The sequence below is a fragment of the Polyodon spathula genome, chromosome 15 (assembly GCF_017654505.1).
Source record: "Polyodon spathula isolate WHYD16114869_AA chromosome 15, ASM1765450v1, whole genome shotgun sequence".
NCBI lineage: Eukaryota > Metazoa > Chordata > Actinopteri > Acipenseriformes > Polyodontidae > Polyodon > Polyodon spathula.
In genome coordinates, this window is record NC_054548.1 from 3,555,421 (window position 1) to 3,570,775 (window position 15,355).

Consider the following 15,355-nt stretch of genomic DNA (forward strand, 5'->3'; position numbering starts at 1 on the left):
GTGTATTTACACATCATTACAGTGGTATTATGCATAGTTACAATGTACTTAATGTGTAAAAAAATTGCACATTATAACTCTAACACCCAAACCATAACACTAACCCTGACCCTGATCTTAACCCTAACATTAAACCTAACCCTAACCCTAACCCTAACCCTAACCCTAAACCTAACCCCAACCCTAACCCCAACCCTAACCCTAAACCTAACCCTAGCCCTAAACCTAACCCTAACCCTAAACCTAACCCCAACCCCCTAACCCTAATCCTAACTGTAACCCTAAGCCAAACCCTAACTCCTTTCTGATATAATTATGTACTTACATATATTGCAAAGATCTATACATTAAGTACAGTGTAACTATGCATATTAAACATTGTAATTATGTGTAGGTACACACTTATTTACAATGTCACTAGCATGTGAATAAACAATAATTAGAGACACTTACAGTTACCTTGTAATTTTCTATTATAACATCATGACATTCTTTGTTTACATTGCACGCAGCTTAGATGACTTAATCTACATGTTTTATGTTGTGCAATTATCATGGGAGTTCCTCAGAGAAAGTAATGAATAAGTATTAGCAACCAGTCAAAAACGACAGGTACCCCTTGTTTATGATATTGTGCACCCCAGATCACAGTTGCTCCTCCCAAAGCAGGCACTCAATGTTGCTGAAAGCCACTCATACAACTTATATCCTTCTTAGACTGTTACCTGAAGAGGATATGCTTATGTTTATTCAACCCAGTGAATCCATCTTCTAAACCCCTGGTAATACACTGCATGAATCAGGAAAGCACAGAGTATTTGAACAGAGCCTATCTATGTGTTTTCTTTTTTTGGTACCTGAACTAAAAGACCGGGTTACTTGTGAAAGCAGCTACCTGTGAAAACCCTGGCCAGGTAAGAGCTGCAGGCTCTCTCTTCTGTTTGGGTTCAAAGGAATTGCAATAATTTAGAGCAGTTTCAAAAAGATTACAAAGAACAGGGTCTACCATAAGGCTGGAGCAAACCCAGTGAGTTTTACCTTGAAGGGGTTTTCATACTATCCCCATGACCAGTGTGTACCACGGCAGTGTTCTTCAGTACAAGAGATACAGTTAAAGATAGAGGTAGCCCACCCAGTAGACGATATTGAACAGCAGGAATGACGTGGGGAAGAAGACTCTGGAGTACGCGTCTAATTCTAAGATGTCTATGTGGATTCGGCCTTTCCGCCAGCCGCCTGATTTACATTCCTCGTAGCAGCAGAAGAAACTCTGACAGTCTTTACCGTCCAGGCATTCGTACATGCAGGATTCCTCCAGCTCCTGCCAGTACATGGAATTGTTCAATGTGATGACTGTGGAAGGAGGTCCCAGGTCAAGCACCGAGTAGTTCTGTAAGTAAATGAGAACATACTACACATGGAGCAGATGGGGTTCAATTTCTGTGTAAAATACATAATGTGAGTGAGTGAGTTGTCAGTGGACACTTGACGAGAGCAATCTACTACATATCTCCTTAGATTTCCCCAACACCCGTGCTATGGATATGTGAATGATCCTGTATATATGGCTATATGGTATTACTTGATGACTTCTAGTCCAAACGATAGTCAAATAACTTAAACAAATTAAATGAAAACAAGATTTAATACATCACTGGTTATGCTGTGAAAGTTGAAAACTATACGAAAAAACCTAGATACAAAGAAAAACACTGTGATGAACAGGACCCACTCTATACAGTGCAGCATGCACAATATTAACACTGTGATGAACAGGACTCACTCTATACAGTGCAGCATGCACAATATTAACACTGCGATGAACAGGACCCACTCTATACAGTGCAGCATGCACACTATTAACACTGTGATGAACAGGACTCACTCTATACAGTGCAGCATGCACAATATTAACACTGTGATGAACAGGACCCACTCTATACAGTGCAGCATGCACAATATTAACACTGTGATGAACAGGACTCACTCTATACAGTGCAGCATGCACAATATTAACACTGTGATGAACAGGACCCACTCTATACAGTGCAGCATGCACACTATTAACACTGTGATGAACAGGACTCACTCTATACAGTGCAGCATGCACAATATTAACACTGTGATGAACAGGACCCACTCTATACAGTGCAGCATGCACAATATTAACACTGTGATGAACAGGACCCACTCTATACAGTGCAGCATGCACAATATTAACACTGTGATGAACAGGACCCACTCTATACAGTGCAGCATGCACAATATTAACACTGTGATGAACAGGACCCACTCTATACAGTGCAGCATGCACAATATTAACACTGTGATGAACAGGACCCACTCTATACAGTGCAGCATGCACAATATTAACACTGTGATGAACACCCACTCTATACAGTGCAGCATGCACACATTAACACTGTGATGAACAGGACCCACTCTATACAGTGCAGCATGCACAATATTAACACTGTGATGAACAGGACCCACTCTATACAGTGCAGCATGCACAATATTAACACTGTGATGAACAGGACCCACTCTATACAGGCAGCATGCACAATATTAACACTGTGATGAACAGGACCCACTCTATACAGTGCAGCATGCACAGTATTAGCCACTGCAATGTAAGAGGTGCCACTATAAAATTTTGTTTTATTAATTTTTTTGGTTATGTGTCTGGGTATTAAAAAACAGAACATTCTTACAATTGAAGATTGGCTATTCTTTTGAATTGATTTGCACGATGTTTAAAAGGTCTTACCTGCTTTTTCTTCTTTGTACCTCTGGGCTTCCCTACACTGCTGTAGTAATTGAGAGCTGCGTATTCTATCAGCGCCGCAAACACAAACAAGAAGCACACTGTCACAAACAGATCCATCGCTGTGACGTAGGAGACTCGGGGCAGCGAGTTCCTTGCTACTGTACTCAGCGTGGTCATGGTCAACACTGTGGTTATGCCTGAAAAACAAACCAGACACATTTCTTCAGCATATTCCTAAGGGGCCTTCATCTCAACATGCATTTACCTCACTGTCACAGTTTCCAGATAGTTTAACACATCCTTCTAAAGAGCTCTTCCCTTATTTGTTTTATTTTGTTATGTTTTGTGTGTGCGTGTGTGTGTGTGTATACAGTGCCTATAGGAAGTATTCACCCCTATGGACGTTTTCACAGTTTGTTGTGTTACAACCTGAAATCCTGATGCATTTAAATGGGATTTCTTTTCCTTTGATTTACACAACCTACTCAACACTTTCAATGTGTGAAAAAACAAATCAATTAAAAATACAAACCTGACAAGTCTTCATTAGATAAGTATTCACCCTTTTGCTATGACACTCTTAAATAAGCTCAGGGTCAACCAATTGCCTTCAGAATTCACACAATAAGTTAAATAGAGTCCATCTGTGTGCAATGAAAGTGGTTCACATGATTTCAGATTAAATACACCTGTCTCTCTGTAAGGTCCCATAGTTGGGTAATGCATTCAAAGCAAAGATACTACCATGAAGACCAGGAGCTTTCAAAACAACTCCAGGATAAAGTTGTGGAAAGACACATATCAGGGGAGGGGTATAAAAAGATTTCAAAGGCATTGAATATCTCTTAGAGCACAGTCAAATCAATCATTAAGAAGTGGAAGGTATACAGCACCACCCAGAATATGCTTAGAGCAGGCCGTCCTCCCAAACTGAGCAGCCGGGTAAGACGGGCATTGGTCAGAGAAGCCACCAAGAGGCCAATGACAACTCTGAAAGACCTACAGCGTTCCATGGCTGAGATGGGAGAAACTCTCAGTGTGTCAACAACAGCTGAGGTACTCCACAAATCTGGCCTGTATGGAAGACTGGCAAGAAGGAAGCCATTTCTGAAAAAAGCCCATGTAAAATCCTGCAGAATTTGCAAAAAGGCATGTGGGAGAATCTGAAAAGATGTGGCAAAAGATTATGTGGTCCAATGAAACAAAAAATGAACTATTTGGCCTAAATGCAAAACGTTATGTCTGGAGCAAACCCTACACAGCACATCACCCAGGTAACGCCATCCCTACTGTGAAACAAATCCATGAGGAAAACCTGCTTCAGTCTGCAAAAGACCTAAGACTGGGACGAAGACTTTCAGCAGGACAATGACCCCAAGCACACAGACAAAGCGACACTAGAGAGCATTAAAAACAAGAAAGTGAATATCCTAGAGTGGCCCAGTCAAAGCCCGGGCTTGAATCCGATTGAGAATCTGTGGCAAGACGAAGATTGCTGTCCACCAACGATTCCCATGTAACTTAAAAGAGCTTGAACAATTTTGCCAAGAAAAATAGACGAATACTGAACAATCCAGATGTGCAAATCTGGTAGAGACTTACCCCAAAAGACTCACAGATGTAATTGCTGCCAAAGTTCTACCAAATATTGACTCAAGGGGATGAATACTTATCTAACCAAGGTCACTCTCATGCTTTCTGGCAAATTCCAGACGTGCTTTCAGATGGTACTTTTTGAGTAACGGCTTCTTTCTTGCCACCCTCCCATACAGGCCAGTGTTATGCAGAGCTCTTGATATGGTTGAACTGTGAACCATTACTCCACTCCCAGCCATTGAACTCTGTACCTCCTTCAAAGTGATTGTTGGCCTCTCTGTGGCTTCTCTCACAAGTCTCCTTCTTGTTTGAGTGCTGCGTTTTGAGGGACAGCCTTTTCTTAGCAGTGCCTGGGTGGTGTGATGCAGCTTCCACTTCCTGATTATCACTTCCTGAGAATTGGTCATGGGTCTGAATACTTTTGCAAGGCACTGTATATATATATATATATATATATATATATATATATATATATATATATATATATATATATATATATCTCGCTGGTTATAATTTGTTTTCATTCTAAAGTGCAAGTATGTATGCATTCACTATGTAACTACTATGTAAATTGACACTTGATGTAAAGTGTTACCTTGAAGTGGGAGTTCAGTTTTTTGCATATACTGTAAATGAGCTATACATGACAGTTTGTGAGAAGGTTTCTGCAGTTGTTGACAGTTCTTTGTTGTTTTTCTGGTAGTGATACTGTTTCAATCTCTCCACACACTGTGGAACTGCTCTCTGCACTGAGCAGCTCAGCAATCCTTGTCACTGGATCTCCCAAGCAAAGGCCTGGCACAGCATTGCTTTGTTCTCAACCATCACTGCTATAGGCATTGACATGCTAGCTGCTATCCAGTCAATCCCACTCTTATCTCACTTCCCAAGTCCTATTGTTCAACAGGGGAACCTGTTGTGGCATGAATAGGGAATAACCTTGTATTCAAGGGATCATGATTTATGGGTTTAGATTAGATTAATTGCATTTCTTTCTCCTGCTACAGTTCATCTTCTGAGTTCAGAGATTGCATTTTAGTTAGACCTGATCCATGTATGTCCAAGTTTTAGAAATAATAAAGATACATTATTTTAGTTCCAGCTTAGTAGAACTATTTGACTTGATTAGGCATGCTGTGTATTTATATCTGGTAACACTTCACTACATAGCAGTTACTTAGTGAATACATGTGCACTTATACATAATTACAATGGTATTGTGCACTGTTACACTGCACTTACTGTGTAAGTCCTTTTGCACGTTATTTGTAAGTACACAAATGTATCAGAAAAAGGTTAGGGACAGGGTTAGAGTTAGAGTTAGAGTTAGGGTTAGGGTTATGGTTAGGGACAGGGTTAGAGTTAGGGTTAGGGTTAGGGTTAGGGACAGGGTTAGAGTTAGGGTTAGGGTTAGGGTTAGGGTTAGGGTTAGGGACAGGGACAGAGTTAGGGTTAGAGTTAGTGTTACAGTTATGGATAGGATTAGGGTTATAATGTGCTAAAAGGTGTACACTATGTAATGTCTATGTAAATACACAGTAATCAGAGACTCTTCATTCAAACTGTTACCATTTATTCTTCCTTCATCACTTTTAATGCACATTTAAGCTATTCAGGTCTGGACTGAATACAAGTTTGTTCCAAAATCAAATTGCACCATTTTTTAAAATAAACCAATTCATCTACCCATTACATCATGCGCTTAAAGTTAGTTTTTAGCTTTTAACACAACAGAGGTGCATTATAATTATTATAGCAGGGAGCTTGCTGCCTATCATCTGTGTAGCAATTTTCTGTTGTGCTATTGTTAAACAGCTTCCTTTTACAGATACAGGGTTCAGGAACAAAAAGCCATGTGCGCTCACGTTTGTAGTGCCTGAATCCCTGAGCATATCATTTATAGTTGTGTGGATATGTGATACATTGCTGGACTGTGGCAGTTCTTTGTATAATGTGTATGATGTTAGAGACATGTGCTGTACGGCTTATCAAATCCTTATCTCCTCCTCTCAAGACCAACTCAATTCCTAATGTTTAACCTCCCCTAAAATATAAATCATGTTTTTATACTATGTGGAATGGTGCTAAAGTAAGATGGATGCTATTACAGCTCATTGGAGTTGTGAGAAGAGGCATCAGTCTGTACCTGTACGTTTATATCACCCTTATATCTGAGGATACTGAGTGGAATCTCTTTACTTTATGCTGTACTTTACAGCATTTATTTTGTTAGGGGGATATAGTTAATGAAATCATTCCACAAAGCAGTTTTTGAGATTTTGTATTTTAATAGCTGCAGACTTTTATTTACTATGGCCGAGGGGTTAACTATCAATTATCTCATTACCCCTCGGCCACAATCTGCATGCGTTTCCTAATCACATACTGGCAGAGGACAAGCTGCCACCCTCGCCTCTGCCAGAACACATTCAAATAAAAACAACAAATAGACGACTTTGCCATCATATATGCACATACTAAATTATACTACAAAACATTGTATTTTTTTTTTTATCAAAACAAACACACAGTTTCAGTCATTAAATAAACACACACAAAATAACTAATAAAACTTTTTTTTTTAATGGCAGGGCTTTGTCCTGTCCCCGTTTGATGTGAGGGCTCCCAGCCGTCACACATGTATATGTTTGTCATGTATTGACCGACAGCTACAGAGTGAGGACACAGAGCAGGAAGTACACACAGAGCAGGAAGTAAACACGGAGCAGGAAGTAAACACATTAAGCAAAGGACATTTACTGCATGTATGTGTGTAACAACAGCAAAGCAATTTAAATTCAACTGAGGGAGAAGATGGATGGGAATTAACATGGAAAGATAAATAAATAACTGATGGAATTACCTCAACCAAAAATGTTCCACACAATTGTGCATATAGAACTGGAGAGCATGTAATTAAAAACAACACAAACACTAAAGAAATCAAGCTGTAAATTTAAATAATAAAGCAGTGGAAATCACATGAGCATTAAACATCAGTGATGTACATGTGAAGATGAAGCCTATGCAGTATGAGGTGGTAAGAACTAGCTGAATTATGAATGGCAGTTACAATCAACAACTGAACCCAGTGGAGGAGGAAGCTATGGACATGACCGAGAAAGGTGAATCGTCTCTTTCTTTAGCAATACTGATACCTGATTAACTTGTTGCTATAAGAAGTTATTAGAAGTCTTTCTTTACTCAGGGCTTTTCAAAGGCTGTCCTGTTTCCATGGTGCTCACAGAGATGAGGTGATGAGGCAAGTGTCAAATCAGTCTGGCTTAGCTATGCCTGTATAAACACAGGGCACCCATCCAACTGAGGAGGGTAGTATGGAGGCTGGCTTCAACAGCTAGATATATGTTCCCCACAGTGTAATGTAAAGCAGTGTAAAATCATTTGTGAAATACCATGAAACTCATTTGGTCCCAGTGAATGACGGGAGGGTGACATCATCAGAGCAGGTAAAAAGGGACCAGCATACTAGGCTACACTGTACATAACACATGCTCAACCTAGACTACCAAATTCAATGCATGCAACCTGGCATGAATGAAAAGACATTAATGAAAGATTAGCTCAGCTTTGGTCTGTCTGGTGTGCGCCTTATTTATTTTCCTCACATTAACTACTGCAAAAAATGTTTAATTCATGGCAGAAAGCTTCAAGGAAATAGTCCTGTGTAGCGAAATGAAGGCATGCAGGCAAATTGTTAATAAGCAGATCAACACAACCAAAACAAAATGTCATTCATTTCATGCATGTCAAGCATTTACTTCAATTCTGGTGAAAGATGTTTCAATAGCTGTAGTCTATCGCAACAGAAAATGACTGCTTTAAGAGTGCATGTAGTAGAATAGCTCATTCCAGTGCTTTGAGATGCTTTACCTAAATGCCAAAGGGGGGGATGTCATAACTGGGTTATCATGAGTAGTCAAACACGGGTGATTGCAGTATGATAATGCAGATGCATTGAACATTAAATTGGTGCCCAAACCCCTGTTGCTTTAGGTAACACTTTCCATGAAGTGTTTCTAATGACTATGTATTTACATAGTACTTACTTAGTCAATGTGTACTTGCACATAATAACAATGTTATTATGCGTAGCTACAATGTACTTAACATGGAAATATTTGTGGGCAATATAGAATTGTATATCAGAAAAAGGTTACGGTTAGGGTTAGGGTTGTGGTCTGAAAGCGTATCTACAATGTATTTATAATTTGATACTTCTGGACTGTGTTGATTTTATACACAGTGGCACTGGCACTGCATCCTAAAAGGCACAACCCCATAGCCCTGCAGATCTCTGTTTATAATGAACAGGGTTATCATTGTATAAAATGGCACTATTGCTGCACCTGCAGCTGTTTCATTTTCTGAAGTTGTTCTCTAATTAAATGTTGACATTTCGTTAGCTGGGTTCTGGTTAAAAAACAAGCACTGTTTAACCCAATAGCCCCACCAGCAATGCCATACAATGGTGGCACGATGCAATGGCAGTGTGGCAGTGTGGTGGCGTTTGCAACAGGACTATTAACCAACGCAATGGCATGCAGGGCTAAGACTCGCAATAGACATCTCTGCACAGCGGTCCCACTAGACAAGTCATACACACAGGGTTACAGTAACACTGTTAAAACATATGTGTGATGCTAGATTCTGATTAACCAACCCCCTTTTGCATGATAAAACCACTTTACACCAGCATTCTAGCTCAGAAGTGATCACAGGTTCCTACTTTACATGCCATTTCTCACAATGGTAACACTTAACACAAGTGTCTCTAATTCCAATGTAACCAAATTTTATACTGATTTCAAATGAAATTCCTATTGAATTCAAAAGTCACAAGCACGACTTCATAACATTTCTCTTAATACACATGAAATAATCACAAACAGACACTTATTTAAAAGTGTTACCATCATAATAATATGCCATTTTTCATGACACTATGCAAACTAGGAAAAGGTCTGGCTTCCGAAGAATTAGGTTCCAATAAAAGTCCTCTAAAAAGGGGGTTTGGGATTTTAGCCTGAGAATGTGTAATGAGCAAGCAGGAGTAGTTCCTGAGTACAGTCTCTGTCTGTGTGATCTATGAGGAGTCAATACGTCGTGTGTAGGGTGTATCTAATTGGAAGAGATGTCGTTTTGCACTTCCAGAAATGGTACAAGGTGGCAATAACAGACACACTATATACAACATATTAACAACTATTAAAACAATTGTTTAATAAACAGACAAAAAGATTCCAAGCTTACCAAGTGCTGTTCTGGCAGGCGTGGCATCTTTCTTAATCCAGAAGGAGACCCACGACAAGACCACAGTCAGTATGCAGGGAATGTAGGTCTGAATGGTGAAGTATCCCATCCTTCTACTTAATTCAAAGTACACGCTCATTATCACATATTCACCTGAAAAGAAATTAAGAAGAAAATGAAATGTGTATTCATGTTTTACACGCAGGGAAACCGATAGCCAGTAGTGGTAATGGCAATATCAAGCTGATTCAATCAATATTGTAGCACAATGTGAGTTTAACATGCCGCTTTTATTAACCATATGTGTAGAACAGAGCATTCTATATGCAGTACATTGTAACTGTGCATAATAACAGTGTAATTATGTGTACGCACACATGGATTTATTGTGTAACTCTTGTGTAAATACACAGTAATGTAAAGTGTTGCTGCAGTCTTTGTGTTTCTAGTCTCTTGTCATCGCTCCCCCTCTACAAATTCTCCAGATTTCAGGCTATACAGAATCTCTTGCAACTGTTCCTGAGCTGCTATTACTGATTCTCTTTGTGAAATCCTGTATATCAATAAATGCCACCAGTATACGGCTCCATCTAGTGAAGACAGTTATAGGAATGATATTACTGGTCAGAGGCATATATATAATATCTATAATATATATATATATAATAACTTGGACTTATGAATTGCATTGTTCTGGAACAGCAGTTCTGATTACAGCACAGTAAATAACCCAAAGATCAAGATTATACACACAGATATAATATATTTTGGGCGTAGCAGTGTACTTTGAAGATGTTAAGTGAGTTTCTGCACTGTAGTTGTCAGCTTTGTTTCGTTTGTTTGGCTTTATGGAGTGGGGCTGAACCGGCATTATTTTACTATTTTATATGCGGTACTCAATCAAACTTTCCAAAGGCGTGGTTTTGAATGGTTTGCAGTTCTGTTATTCCATGATGTTTTGGCTGTTCTTATGCTCTGGTAAAGCATGGCAAGACTGCAATGTGATTTATCATAGCAGACCTCCATGTTTGAGATATACAGTACAGTAGCTACTACAGCCTATAAACATAGAGGATGTACTGGGGAGGCTATATGGATCAAGTCGTCGATGTTGCTCTCTGGAAACAAGGAGAATATACAGGAATCAATAAGACAGTGGATGACATATGCAAGATAGTACTGATTTAATTAAGCAGTTTTGTCTAATACATATGGATACGTTATGATAGGATAAACAAGACAGCTTATGAATATTCCCTTTTAATCGTTCACACATTTGAACAGGATTAATATATATATACTGAGCATCAAAAGAAACATATCACTTATATTTGAGCATCAAAAGAAACGTATCACTTATATCTGAGCATCAAAAGAAATGTATCACTTATATTTGGATAAAATTCACTAGATGTGGTCAAAAAATGACAAACTTTGTTAGAGTAGGTGCAGTGACTTTTTATTGTGCTGATTAACAATTGGCATTTTATTGCCTAAAGTTATGGGTGGGATGGGGGATACTGTGAAAGTCACAGGCTAGTAGCGTGTGTGGCCCGGGTTGGAAGCAATACAAGCAGTGCATCTGTGACGCATGCTTTGCACCAGGTTTCGGATGTTGTCTTGTGGAATCCTGGCCATTCCTCTTGTAGGGCCTGGATAAGTATCTTCCTGTTCAGTGGTCTCCGAGCCCTAGAAGCCGCACGTCTCCCAGTTTCGTGGCCTGTCATTTGTAGAGTGTGTCTGGTTATACCGTCTCACCAGGTTTGAGATTGCTGCCTTAGCTGATTGCACAAAGGCGCTGCTCTCTTGACGTGGCATGTCGGTGTTTTTCTGTGATTTTCTTCATTGCTTTTATTCAAGTTTGCAATTCAACAGCTGAAATCACTCCATATCCAGTGTCCAATCAACTCTCTCACTAATTAGATGATTAAGTGCATATGCTTCAGTCATAGTGACTCAGGCATGTCATGGTCAAGGATGAATGATTGAGTGATTAAAAAGAAACCAAAAACATTTAGTCAATGTCCATCGTTTATATACCTTTTCTTTTTTTTTTAAATAAACGTAGTATAAAAGTGATAAGTTTCTGTTGATGCTTAGTGAGTGTATATATATATATACACACACACACGCGCGTGCACACACACACACACACACACACAATCTATAAGGCCCTTCCTCTTCAAAGTGATTATTGACATTACAATTGCAAGCTGGTTGTCTTTTCAGGCCCAACCTTCACCCAGTAAATATTGTAAAATGTCTTAGTTGTCAAGGAAACAGTATAACTGAAATGGCATTTAGGTTGTACTCATGAAAGACACTCTGTTTATAGTTTAATGACTTCAGAAAAGTTTTCTAACAATTACTTTTTAGGTATTCATAATTTCAAATATGAACTTTAAGTAAGGCTGAATTAAATGCCCCTCCCTGCCCTAGCGACTTACTGCAATGGCACTGATAATGATTTTCTCTTGTATCTAAAGTTTCCATACACTGGAATCTGCTTGTCCGAATGAAACAGATTAATGCTTTAAGTGCAATATTAATACACATATAATGTTAATTATTTCCAGTATATTCTATTGTGAATGAATCAGCTTAATCCTCAAGTGCCAGACCCTCTTGTAGATACTTTTCTAGAGGACCTTGAAGGCAGAGCAGAGCTCTGCCTGATATAGATTGGCAGGGATGGGGTTAAATTCCCCTACCTGCCTGGGTTTATTGTGTTCAGGTGGCTGGGGTTGATTGGAGTAATTAACGATCAATCAGCACCCAGCCATCTGACATAAAAGGAGGCCTCAGCTTCCCATTAAGGGGAGGAGGGAGCTGAGGAAACAAGCGGATGGTTGTGCTTGCTATTTTTATTTATTTATTTATTTATTTTTTTGGTTTGCTGTTTTGTGTTTTTGTGAATCTTCTGGTCCAGTGAAGGCATCACCCAGCCTGGAAACCTTTATTTTGTAAGTTTTGCTTTGTTATATGTGTTTGAATATCTTTGTTTTGGCCCTTGTGCCCTTCTATTTTGTGTTTATAATAAAAGTATTACTTTTTTGAACTGCAGTCTGTCTTTGGGCCTCTATCCACTCGTCAGCCTGTCACACTCTTTAAAACCTGCATTCCACCTTAGCTTTCGGTGACAGTAACATGCGAGTATCTCTCTTTGCTCTTAATGTTTTCAGAAAAGTCAACCATTACAGAGATATTAAAATGGATATTACACAACATACATACTGCATTACCAACTCACAAACAAAGCTTGACCGATGCCAATGTGTCTAGATATTCAGTTGTTCAGGTCACCCAGTCAGTCATCACATGTCTATATGTATAATACAATTCTATGGAAAATTCATGCGAAAGGCTCATTGAGTTGCCAACTTTATCCTCAACAGATTCCTCCAGCTAAAAATGGAACTGAATTGAGCCCAAACAAATACAAATAAAAACAATAAGTCTCTAAGTGGAGTAAATTCTTTGGCAGCATCTTTTTTAAATCAACTTTTTCTTTCTCTTTACAGTTTTTAAATTCTTTCGCTTCATTTGTAGGCCATCTATTCACAACAACACATTTTGACTTGGATATTGAGGTCTTTGGTTTTATTACATTTTCTATAGGGGCCTAAGCATTCCACAGTAAATTATATACATTTACTTTTCAAATGGGATTTAACACTTTCATGCATGGTGATTTCATAGGGGGACAGATAATAAAAACCTCTATTCTGGTCTTTGTATGGGGACATGTGGAAGATGAAAATGCATGAGAGCATCATCTCAGGATGTCTTTACCTGGGGCACTGCAATGGTTTCAATGAGGATCTGAACACCCCTTTACCGGGGCACTGCAGTGGTTTCAATGAGGATCTGAACACCCCTTTACCAGGGCACTGCAATGGTTTCAGTGAGGATCTGAACACCCCTTTACCAGGGCACTGCAATGGTTTCAATGAGGATCTGAACACCCCTTTACCAGGGCACTGCAATGGTTTCAATGAGGATCTGAACACCCCTTTACCAGGGCACTGCAATGGTTTCAATGAGGATCTGAACACCCCTTTACCAGGGCACTACAATGGTTTTAATGAGGATCTGAACACCCCTTTACCAGGGCACTGCAATGGTTTCAATGAGGATCTGAACACCCCTTTACCAGGGCACTGCAATGGTTTCAATGAGGATCTGAACACCCCTTTACCAGGGCACTGCAATGGTTTCAATGAGGATCTGAACACCCCTTTACCAGGGCACTGCAATGGTTTCAATGAGGATCTGAACACCCCTTTACCAGGGCACTGCAATGGTTTCAATGAGGATCTGAACACCCCTTTACCAGGGCACTGCAATGGTTTCAATGAGGATTTGAACACCCCTTTACCAGGGCACTGCAATGGTTTCAATGAGGATCTGAACATCCCTTTACCAGGGCACTGCAATGGTTTCAATGAGGATCTGAACACCACTTTACCAGGGGCACTGCAATGGTTTCAGTGAGGATCTGAACAACCCTTTACCAGGGGCCTTTGCCTTGTAAAAATGTACTGGAAAGCCCTATGTAGTTCTGTTAGTTGAAATGCCTTATGGATTACTTTACCGTATATATCATAAATATCATTTTGGGGAAACAAATCATTTGCACTGCCCAGTTGCTCTCAGGGCATCTCATTTGTACTGCCCAGTTGCTCTCGGGGCATCTCATTTGCAATGCCCAGTTGCTCTCAGGGCATCTCATTTGTACTGTCCAGTTGCTCTCGGGGCATCTCATTTGCAATGCCCAGTTGCTCTAGGGGCATCTCATTTGCACTGCCCATTTCCTCTCGGGGCATCTCGTTTGCACTGCCCTGTTGCTCTAGGGCATGCATTGCACTGTGGTTCTTGGTTTGTGTCCACAGTACAGGAAGAATTAATGAAAATTATGGGATAAAGCTAATTCTGCTAGTAACGCAACAACACCAAATACTGCTCTATGCTGCACAGGATAACATTTCAATATAATTACCATGGAGATGTGATCCAACTCTTCACAAAATACACCGTCTCTAGAGCACTACACAATTATTTAAAATCACTTTCCTCCCGTTCTGTTTGATTCTGACAAAAGATGCTCAGCCTGGGGTAAAGGGAAGAGTGACAATCCCTGCAAGGGAAAATCAATCGCTTGCAGATCAATAGTACCACTGCAAGTGGTTACCAGAGGCTAGGGAGGGGAGGGGTAGACCTCTAAAAGCAATCTCAGCAGTGAGGCAGCACCTCACTGCAGAGATAGATGATAATAGATGTATAGCTAGAATTAAAAAGAACAAACAAGCAAAGCATGTGAAACCCCCAAGATGAGACTTTGCACTGGTAACCAATGGCAATATGGGGTTAGGGTGAGGTTTAGGGACAGGGTGGGTGTGGTTTGGGTTAGGTTCAGAGTTAGGGTTAGTGTGGTTAGGGTGAGGTTTAGGGACAGGGTGGGTGTGGTTTAGGTTAGGTTCAGAGTTAGGGTTAGTGTGGTTAGGGTGAGGTTTAGGGACAGGCTGAATGTGGTTTGGGTTAGGTTCAGAGTTAAGGTTAGTGGGGTTAGGGTGAGGTTTATGGACAGGGTGGGTGTGGTTTGGGTTAGGTTCAGAGTTAGGGTTAGTGTGGTTAGGGTGAGGTTTAGGGACAGGGTGAGTGTGGTTTGGGTTAGGTTCAGAGTTAGGGTTAGTGGGGTTAGGGTGAGGTTTAGGGACA

The 15,355-nt window shown here is 40.0% G+C and overlaps 1 protein-coding gene across 1 annotated transcript in view; it reads right to left on the reverse strand.

Moving 5' to 3' along the window:
* Positions 1-470: 470 nt before the first annotated feature.
* Positions 471-15,355, reverse strand: part of LOC121328014 (gamma-aminobutyric acid receptor subunit gamma-3-like) — a 171,775-nt gene continuing 156,890 nt past the window's right edge. The window contains exons 7-9 of the mRNA XM_041272437.1: positions 9,638-9,790; positions 2,771-2,967; positions 471-1,390 (exon numbers count right to left, since the gene is read on the reverse strand). Coding sequence (XP_041128371.1) covers positions 1,112-1,390; positions 2,771-2,967; positions 9,638-9,790 — 629 coding nt within the window. The 3' untranslated portion in view covers positions 471-1,111. The remainder of the gene's footprint in view (positions 1,391-2,770; positions 2,968-9,637; positions 9,791-15,355) is intronic.